This window comes from Haliotis rufescens, unplaced genomic scaffold (genome assembly GCF_023055435.1).
Source record: "Haliotis rufescens isolate VD_foot unplaced genomic scaffold, xgHalRufe1.0.p SCAF_6, whole genome shotgun sequence".
Taxonomy (NCBI): domain Eukaryota; kingdom Metazoa; phylum Mollusca; class Gastropoda; order Lepetellida; family Haliotidae; genus Haliotis; species Haliotis rufescens.
Window position 1 is genome coordinate 2,263,329 of NW_025964334.1, and position 11,338 is coordinate 2,274,666.

At 37.9% G+C, this 11,338-nt stretch overlaps 1 protein-coding gene across 1 annotated transcript; it reads right to left on the reverse strand.

Moving 5' to 3' along the window:
• Window positions 1–6,110: 6,110 nt before the first annotated feature.
• Window positions 6,111–6,911, reverse strand: LOC125374670. Its single transcript, XM_048385877.1, has one exon. The coding sequence runs from the start codon at window positions 6,909–6,911 to the stop codon at window positions 6,111–6,113; it is 801 nt and encodes a 266-aa protein (XP_048241834.1).
• Window positions 6,912–11,338: the final 4,427 nt, after the last annotated feature.

Here is an 11,338-nt window from a genome sequence, read left to right on the forward strand (position 1 = left end):
GTCCGAGTTTAACCGTTCTTTGTCATTATGTAATTATATCTCAATTTGATTCGTTAAAAGTTTGATCTGACCATGAACTCATGTGTGTCGAACTCGGAAAGAAACTAAAGCCTCCGCATACATTTGTGTATATCTCCAGTGGTTTTAGACTCACTCCAGATTCTTCCAATCTGCTGATTCATTAACTAATCGCCGAAAATGTGGAACCAATCCAATAATAAATATGAAATGTTCAGAAACAATCCGATGGTAAATGTGAAATGTCCTTTCTCTATTAATCCCTTTCTAAGTAGAGCTTCTCTGTTACAAACTTCATGTACAATGCAACTACATCATTGCAGCTATAAGCAGTTTAATTAGTTATAATTTTGTAACAAAAAGACTCAACCATAACATAAAGTCACGACAGAAACACATACTTGACAGTGCCATATAGACTCAACAGTAACATACAAACTTGACAGTGCCATATAGACTCAACAGTAACATACAAACTGAACAGTAATTTATAGACTCAACAGTAACATACAGACTGTACAGTAATTTATAGACTCAACAGTAACAACCAGACTGAACAGTATTACATAGACTCAACACTAACATATACTCACGAGGGTAATATACATACTCGACAGTAATACATATTAAAGAAGCACTCACTCACTATTCTAAATTGATGATTTATTTTTTCCGTATGTGTGTTGCAGTGTTCAGGGTGACGAGTTCAGGTAGTGCCTGTTATTTGTGTTACCTGTTATTTCTATCATCTGTTATTATATTTCCTGTTGTTTCTGTTATTTGTGCTACTGATACTTGTTATTCCTGTTATCTGCAGTTCTGTTACGCTTAATTTGCGTTGCCCGTAGTTCTGTTACTTGTTATTTCTGTTACCTGTAAGCCTGTTATATGTTGCTCTGTTACCTATGCATGTGTTACCTGTATTTCTGTTACCTTTTATTACTTATATTTGAACTTCTGTTACTTTTATGTGTAGTTCTGTTACGTTATTTCCTTTAGCATTATTTATGTTGCTGGTTATTTCTGTTACCTACTATTCCTTTTACCTGTTGTTTCTCTTTCTCTCTGTGCCCTTATTTCTGGTTCTCTTACCTGAATGTCAGCATCACCTGTTGTTGTTCAAGGAGTTGTCAATGATTTTCCCCTTCAAATCGTATGTGTCTTTTGTAGGTAATGTGAGATATTACAGCCATTGGATGAAATGACCTGGAAGATGACCTTGGTATTGAATGACATTGGCTGACCTTGGGAGAGGTTGTCACGACATGACCTTTGGGTTGAATGTGACGAGATGACCCTTTAGAGTTTATGTCACGAGATGACGTTTGGATGGAATGTCACAAGATGTCACTAAAAGTGAATATCTGTAACTTCTTTTGGGGGTAGATGCAGGAATCATTAACCGTCAGTTGGCACCCGACTTTGGCCGTTTTATTTAATGTAACAAGATTTCGTTCTTTAAGTTATTTTCTTCAATTACCGATTTTTGTATGTGTCATTTTCTTACTCTTTTAGGCTTACTGCACAATTATTCATGCCAACAAATGTTCATTTGAATATGTTTGCATGTCAGGCTTGTATAACAAACTTTGACTTGATGTAACCATCCATCTATCTATCTTAAGCTGAAAATATAAATTAGTTCAATGTCAAACTTGACCAGTTTTACTAAATTTTGGCCAGACATTAAACTAGACGACATATCTACCTAATTTCAGGTTAAACAATAAATATATGTGTCATGTTTATTCATGAATATTACTAAATGAAACAAATGAAAGAACAAAGGAAGTTCTTATTGTCTGAACAACGTTAAGAAACTCAGCAACACTGATCTGATCATCAAAAAGTTGCTTTGGGTTCACAGCCGACCCAAAACTAAACTTACCCGGTGAGTGAGTGAGTGAGTGAGTGAGTGAGTATTGTTTCACGCCGCTTTAAGCAACATTCAAGCAATCTCACGGCGGGGGACACCAGAAATCGGCTCCACACATTATTCCCATGTGGGGAAAATCGACATGGACATTTTGAAATGTTGTGAAATGTCGTGTTACAGGTTCGAAGTCTATCTAAGACAAGGCCGACACGTCTCCCATGCCTTCATCGGTGTCAGTAGTCCTCCGCAGATCGTGGTGACCAATGATAACGTCAGAGGCAAATGGGGCCCAGCGCATGTGAAACGGAAAGGATTCTTCCCTTTCAAAGTTGACCAGCCATTTGAGATGGTGTTCACTATTCAGTTGACCAGAATTGTGGTATGTATATTTTTATTGAGAGAGTGATTGACTTTTGTTTTACGGTGCAGATTTATATTCTAGCTAAAACAAGCCTGAATGTATGTAAAAAATTCATAATTCAGTGTGGGTCAGGCGAACGAGGTGTTATGCAAGAGTGCTGGGCCCTTTACGCTTGAATTTCACCAATACGGATATATGTTTAGTTGAGACGAAACCCTCAGTGCTTCAAGCTGTAACGTCGTTAATATTCTCATGTGGGTCAGGGAAATCTGTGGTTGGTGAAGTGAAGGATTTGATTCGTACTGACCTTCAAGTTCCTAACAACATGCAAATCCTATCACACATAGTCGAAGGTAATATCCGCTGCCTTGTGGTTCGGTGATATGTCCCGTTTCACTTGACTTGAAACGTAAGTTCCTCCAACTCACAAGAGCACACGAAGATCCGGTACAGAGAAGGTCTTCAGCAACCGATGCTTGCCGTAAGAGGCGACTTACGGGATCGGGTTGTCAGGCTCGTTGACTTGGTTGATGCATTTCCAAATGCGTGGATTGATGCTCTTGATGTCAATAACTTGATTGTCTGGTCCAGACTCGATTATGTACAGACCGCCGTCATATAGCTGGGATGTTGCTGAGAGCGGCGTTAAACAATAAAAAAACAAAATACAACAAAAAAACAACACAAGAGCACAACAGCTCAAGCTGCTATGAAGACCTCTAATCTTACAGGCTCGAGTCATACAAGGTTTGTAGCGGACACTCCTGACTTTTTGTCCGATAAAACATTTGATTTTTTATAAATTTGTCGTGTTACAAAGCAATATCCCAGGCCTGATATAGTTTGACATGAAAATAGGTTCAAATAGTATAAGGTGCAGCGTTGATAAGCAACGACCAGCGCCGACGGTAAATGAGAGCCACCGAATCACAGTTTCAGTCAAACTTTAGACAAGCACTGGGTCATGTTCAGCTCAGGAATACTCACACAGAAAACCTGTTGATCGTAACACACTAACCCCTTCATATCTGTGATTGTGTTTCTTGGTTTGCCAGCACCATACCCGTGCTGATGGGGTCTCAATAGGTGAAAACGTCCAAGACATGCATCACTTTAGGCTTTCCTCCCACATTCAGCTAATTTAACCGACATATGCATTCAACATGACGTTAAACTCACTCACTCACTCACTCACTCACCTTTTGTATCATTTAGGTAACAGTGGATTCCGGAGTTGTGGCTATGCACTCGTTCAAGACAGGAGTTCCGAGTATCGACGGCATCCGTATTAAACAGGACGTCAGAGTCAGTTGCATCTCTATCGAATACCTTGATCGACATTGTCAGAGTTGTTAAAACGAGGAGATACTTATATTAAACTTGATCTGGCCTCAGTAGTATTTCATTTATATGCCGATAAAGTGTACGTTGTGTACTACTAAAAGAGGCAATTCAAGTTTTTTTCGTCGATCACATCAGCTCAGTCAGTCTACGGTTAGAATGACGCCACATAAGACAATTTATGATGATAGGAACGATGGATGACGTTATCTTCAATTGTTCAATTTTGATCATGTCTATTTCACCATCACTCATTCCTGCAACAACCTTGTAGAAAAGTAATCTATGGCTGGGTTAATTTGTGTAAAACTAACTTGTTACAATGAAAACTGTGGTAAGAAATGAATTTGCAACTATATGACTCCTACCATATATGAAATAATGTAAGCAATTTTATTGATTTTCCAAGGTAAGATGTCTAAGATACTCATCAGCAGTTTGTATCTAATGCTAAAAATAACAAAAGGTTTAAATCAAATTATATTTTAAAAAATACAACCATTTGGAAGTATTTTTTTAGTGCTGAGTAGCGCCAGTACGGTTAATGTTAGAGACATAATATCGTGGACTTAATATATTTTCATTTAAAAATCAAACACATGGTAAAAACAACTGTAAGTTATACATCCCTTTATCCCTGAGTGTATGTAGATTCATAATAAACCAACATGTATGCCCTCAACCCTCTGGTTTAAAATTTAACATGCAAGTATATTTACAAGTTGTATTGGCGTTTGGGTAAATTGTTTGTAAACGTATCGCAGCATCATGCGCTTGTAGGTTTCAAACACAATTTCCATTCTTCTTCAGCACTTCTATCTTGTGATCTCAAAAGCTGTACCCACGCTTCGATCATTCAAAGAGTTATTGTTTTATGTCATCTCTGATTCCGATCCTTCTTTGAATTATCACGTTCACGTTTTTACTTCTCTGCGGGCATCTACACCGACCCAGAACCAATAATGTTCTGGCTTACCCCATTGTTCTGGCCAGAAAATGCCCCCTCTACTTTGGTAATGTGGGGGTTGTAGAACACCTCTGATTCTCTGGACCATGGTGCTGAAGGGTATTCCAACAACATAACAATTCCCTACATCGATCTGGCAGGCACATTTATGTTGATACTCCATTGGGTGTCACTTTTGTTCACTGTTTGCGCTCAGAGTACTTCGGATTTGGCTTGGCAGCTCAGGCCCTGTCTCCATTTCAAATTCCTACGAGATGTTATCGATGTTTTACTTTGACGCCATGTCATCAAGTGTTGCCTGATTGAATGGAATGTGACTCTTTAGTATCTCAGAGTCGAGGGGAATATTTAAATGGAAACCAAATACATCCGCTAAGGCTATGTTTGTTAACCTAGTATTTATGCAGTTTTTTCGCATTCTGGTTATTGCTGGTGTCAAAATAGATTTTCACATTCGTGGCACACATGAGAGCCGTCTCATTACCACTGATCATGATTGTGTTTTCTTTAGAATTGCACAACCTACGTTCTAGACAACAAACTAATTAGTCAAACTAACTTGTAAAGGCAAGGCGAGCCATCCCTTGAACTATTCCATCATTACTAAGATTTGGAAACCGAACCGGCAATGAGTGATTTTGATTAAGGCACATTTTCTTATCTCTCATATAAATATTGACATTGATTTATAAAATATTAAAACTCCAGATGCCGATACTGATGAGATGAGCTTTATAGATGATAATCTTCTCCAACCAACAATGGAATGTGGAGGGAGCCTTAATGACGAAATGTTACAATCAACTTAATAGATTATTTGGACAAATCCGCCATCACTATGTTGAGTTGTGCATCCACAATAACATCAAATATAACATACATTTTAGAAGATGAAAAGCCAGTTCATTTGGAAGCCACATCTGATAACAGAGAAAGACTTTGTTCGCGGGGTTGGGGGATTCTGCTGCACCCTCTACACCGGGAAATAATAATAATGTAATAGATTGGATACAAAAGTCATTAGGTCAAGCTCTGGGAAACCCTGCAAAGAAGGCCGTGCACTTACCTTAGATGAGTGATCACATTTGAGACTGGGAGCCTACTATTGCCCAGACGTAACGTATGGTTGAATCATTGTGTTTTCAACAGCGGGTTGAGTAAACCTTATTGAATTATCTAGAATGAATGTTGTCCAAACATTTTCGGTTTCTGTCGGTTGTGTAATGAACTGCGAATACAACATCTCCTTTGAAATTCATTCTCCACTGATTGCTAGATAGAACCAAGCCCTGTTGCAGTACGTCCCTTTTAAGTGAATCATTGCTTACTTCTATGACAGTCTTATATCCTGACACTGGGATGCCTAATCCAATTGGTTTGGGGCGAAACTCCAAACTCTGCTCACATCTTTTCATAAGTTCTGCGATTACATGGATCAATGTATGAACTCCACACTTGATCTGTTGTGCACCGGTTTCGGCACAATTTCCTCGGCTCCGGTTGTATATTATTATTATTAATTTTATTAACTTGGTATTTATATAGCACTAGTTTCCAGACTGACTGCTCAAATGCGCTCTTGAAGCTCGCACAGTTGGTATGGCCGTATATATTTTGCTGAACAAGTGTGTCTTCAGATGTTTTTTGAAACTGTTAAGTTCACTGAGCATTCTGAGTTCTTTGTGCAGGGTGTTCCAAAGAAGAGGACCAGCCCTTGCAAAGCAGCGATCCCCGTAGGAGATTGTTCTTGATGGTGGCACTTCAAGCAACGATTGATCACAAGATCGTAGGGTTCTTGTTGACTGGTATTGTATGATGAGATCCTCCAGGTAGCTTGGAGCAAGACCATGCTGTGCCTTGAACACAAGAACGAGAACCTTGAACCGTATTCTCTGTTCTACTTTAAGCCAGTGTAGACCTTTGAGAATCGGTGTGATGTGCTCACAGCGTTTGGCTCTTGTGATCAGTCTGGCAGCAGAGTTTTGTACCCGCTGAAGCTTTTGGAACTGGTGTTTCGGTAATCCTACCAGAAGGGCATTGCAGTAGTCAAGGTGCGATAGCACGCACGCTTGTACAATAGTAGTGACTGTCTTGGTGTTAAGATAGCGTCGCACTTGACTGATGTTCCTGATGTTGAGAAATGCTTTTTTGCAGACTTTGTTGATGTGTGCCTCGTAGGTCAGGTTTGAATCAAAGATAACCCCAAGGTTTCTTGTTTGGTAGCTTGGCTCAATAACAATTCCGTCGATGTTGAACTCTGGTATTGTCAATCTGTGTTTCGATGCCTTCGAGGTGATGATGACAAGTTCAGTTTTGTCACTGTTTAATTTGAGAAAATTGTTTCTCATCCATATTTTGATATCGGCTACACATGACATGACAGCTGCAAATGCAAGTACACACGAGACCTCGTTTGTTAGTTTGAATGACAAGTATATCTGTGTGTCATCAGCAAACAAATGGAATGTAATGCCGTGTGAGTGGACCACTTCACCCAGGGAAGAGGTGTAGATTGTGAATAGCAAAGGTCCAAACACTGAACCTTTGGGAACACCGTATTTTAGCTCGACCTTTTTAGATGTTGTGCCTTTCAGTTGAACAGATTGGTATTGATTCAATCATCCAGGAACTTCTGATACCACAGTAGTGGATATAGCGAATATTGTTGCATTGATATCGAGGGGTGAAAACTACGCCAAGCTTATACTTTGATTGAAAATTAAAACTGAAAGCCATATTAGACATATATTTTAATATTTTTATAGAATTAAAATGTTTGTTACATAACCGGGAACGACAAAAAGTGTGTGCGTAAATACAACTGCCTCGATCTGTTGATAACTTGAGGAGACACCTCGTAGTCTTTGCAATGTTTGTGTGATCAATGCAGCTATTCTGTGTTTTGACAACATTTCACAGAATAAAATATATATCTAAAATCACTTTGGCGTTTCTTTTTTGCAGTGTATATTTTTTCTCCGCTATTTTGCGTTTTAGACCCAATGGAATCTGATTCGGCGGATAATCGTGATTGATTATGCTATGTCGTTGACGTTTTCATTTTTCTGACTTTGACGTTGTCGTTGACTCAACCATTTTTAGAAAAATCTCCAAACAGTTGCCTCAACTGCTAGTGTCACAATTTGGACGAGGGGAACGTCGACCGTCTTTTCCAGGGTCAGATCTTGAATCACAGAGACACAGGCTCACAAGACATCATTGGTCTGAATCAGGTTGTCCTCTTGGGCAGTGAGGTTTGACGAATGTCATTGCCATGATGAATATTGGTTCAACGTCAGAGCCCGACGTCATCGAGTGGTATGTGCCTTCAACGTTCGTTTTCGATCCCAGCTTGTCATTGTACCTGGAAACCTCACTCGCCAACGTTACGTCAACGCAATTCTTCATCCATTTCTCATTTAGCTTCTCTGGCAACATGGTCACAACAAACTCTAGGTCCAGCATGATAATCTAGAAACAGCTAGTTTCACACACACTTTATTATGCAGAGCAGTGACTTGTGCTCCGCCTTCCAAATCCCCGGACATAAACCCCATGGAACATAGGAATAAAGCGAACTAACCCTTTCAATATCCAACAGAATATCTCTACATCAAGCAGAGTCGATTTTACAATTCCGACTATATTATGTTCATGTCTTTATGACCAGGTGATCGCGAAAAGGTGAGTGTATCCTGCCCCACCGGTAGCACCAATCACAAACACACGCAAAGGCGAAGAAAACAGGCTAATGCTGAACCCAAGCCTTGAAACTCTACTTGGCAAGGGCGAGAGTTTGAAATCATGGTCGTGTTTCTATTTTGCATGATATAGGCTGCGGAAGATGTTTAGCAGTGAATGCTAAAATACATGAATGATTCTCTTGAGTAAACCTTGGAATTCTGATGTTGCGCTTTTAATACTTATAAATGTCACAATTGCTTTTCAACATTCGTATCATATGGAGCAATAACAAATAAGTAATTGGTGATAATAACGAAACAGAAGAAACGCGAAATAGAGAATATTTTGTGGACATTCCGAGGAAAGAATAATTTCAAGCAACATGTTATATACAAATGTTTGATCAACATATGTGCATGTTTAATGCTCATATAACCAATACGCGATGTGGAAGTTGTTTAGGTAAAGGGGTTTATACTTTTATAAGTAGTACAGGAGCAAGTGTAATTGATTATGTTGGTTGGTTGGTTTGTTGTTTTACGCCGCACCCAGCAATATTCAAGCTATATGACGGCGGTCTGTAAATAATCGAGTCTGGACCAGACAATCCAGTGATTAATATCATGAGCATCGATCCACGCGAGCCTGACCACCCGATCCCGTTAGTCGCCTTTTACGACAAGCATACATGCAGTCACATTTTACGGCAAGAAAGGGTTGCTGAAGACCTATTCTACCCAGGAATCGTCACGGGTCAATTGATTATGTGATTAGCACAAGTGATATTTTTTAACTTTGTAAAAGATTTGATGTAATTTCACGACATTAGTCACAGCATCGTCACCACAAAATGTCCACAAGAGCGCTTCACTCAGGATCAAAACCAACCATAAACAAATTTATTTTAAATCAAAATTGTTGACTGGAAGGAATTTTTCTTAATAATCGTTTATCCGATACCTCTTCGTGAATGATTGAAACAGCTTTCGATCTTGTACATACGGACATTGATGATAGCATAAGAATGTTCCTGATGCACTTAAATAGACTGGGGAAAAGATGAAGCGGGAAATTAAACCAGGTAAATAAGGTAGGCGATGGTTTGACTGGGAATGTTAGTCATTTTAAAGACGTATTTAGTGGTGCTGAATCAAGGCAAGATTTTCACTTGACTCAAATAGAAGATGAGTGCACTCTATCCAAATATATGCTGGATCAACCAATATCATCTGCTATTCATGATTAGAAAAACAATAAAAGTTCAGCAAACGATGAATTGATAACAGATTTCTCATAATCTTCTTGTGTAATCACTTCTATACACCAAAAAAGGACCACTAAATGATGTAAATAACTACAGGCATACCACTCTCTAGCACATTCGTCATTTTTCTAGTTCAAGCATAAGTAAAAAATGGTATTTTGAACAGAAGCTCTTGAGAAGATTGGCGAAGAACAACTCCATTATAGATAACATTATCTTACAGGCTATTTCATGAAGAAAATAAAGAAAGCTTATCCTATAAAATCAGATCAACCATGGTTTGACTCAGAATGTGATTTCAATCGATCAGAAACGCTGAGGCTACTGAAACGTTTTAGAAGATCAAAGAACAGTGAATCACTACATTTATTTGTTACTCAACGCAATAAATATAATGATCTAATAAGGAACAAAAAGAGACTATATGATGCATCTGTCAGAGACATGTTACTAGCTAATATAAATAACTCAAAAAAGTTTTGGACTGTGCTAAAGAAATATACAACCAAGTCTTCAAAAAGGACAATGTAAATATATCAGAATGGTTTTCGTATGTCAAGAACTTATTTGAAGAATGTGACGATAATTTGCCAGAACAGACTGATAAATCTGAAACTGACTATAATGCTGATGATACGGCCGCCTGTTTACTGGATTCTCCGATCAACCAAGAAGAGATACAAGAAGCAATATATAAACTAAGAAACTCCAAATCTCCAGGAAAAGATAACCTTATCTCAGAATTTGTCAAATCCTCCTCTGATATATTGTTGCCATACATGGAATTGTTGTTTAATGTCATTTTTGAATCATCTTATTATCCTAATACTTATAAAAGTATTTCCCTTTTAAGCACTTTAAGTAAACTTTTTTACATCAGTTCCTAATGCAAGATTAGTATTTTTGGGCAAATTCGTACCGCAAAGTTAGTGAGTCACAAGCGGGATTTCGAAAAGGTTATAGCACTAATGGTAATATTTTCATTTTACAAACTATTATTCAACACAATCTTTCAAAAAAGCGTGGTAAGTTTTATGCGCTATTTGTGGACTTCAAGAAAGCTTTCGACTTTGTTAACAGATCTAAAGTATGGTTTATATTAAAATACAGGGGAGTTTCACCCAAGATGTTAAATGCACTTGAATCTATCAATAGTTGTGTGAAATCAAATAAAATATTATCTGAAACTTTTAATTATCCTTCAGGCCTTCGGCAAGGCTGCGTGTTGAGTCCCTTCATATTTTCTATTTTTATCTTATTTTTACGTCCATTGGTTTCTACATGATGTTTTGGTGTATATATTTGGTGAGAATACACGATCCGTGGAAATGTTATTGTCATTGAAAGGTTTGTGTGATTTGACATTAAAGGTCTTCCAGTGAGAATATGTATGAAGTTCATGATGGTTTGGATCTCTTTGTCTCAGCTCCATAACCGTGATGCTACGAAAGAGCAGCATTAAATTAATGAGAGTAGGTTATATCACAGAGGATACATTTTCAACGTACCTTAAAGTTTAAAAACATGTTTTTTAAATATTTGTTAAATGTGGGGAGTTTACAAGCAATAATTGTAATTTATGGTGTCATTTAAATATAAAAAAGTAAGATGGTAAATAATAAGATTGAATTTTTTTAAAGGCATTTATCAGAAAGTGACGGATGACAAAGTAGACACAATGTATGGATAATGACGTCTTTATTTTACTGATAAAGCGACTTTTCGGTATAGATCCTTATTCCGTTGCTTGACAGTAAAAAAGAAGTTGTTATCTATAAATTGTGTCTACTTTGTCAATAATATTGAAATCGCATTTAAATAACAAGA

Coding starts and splice junctions, on each gene's coding strand:
- LOC125374670 (XM_048385877.1), bottom strand. CDS start 6,911: ATGAGAAACAATTTTCTCAAATTAAACAGTGACAAAACTGAACTTGTC.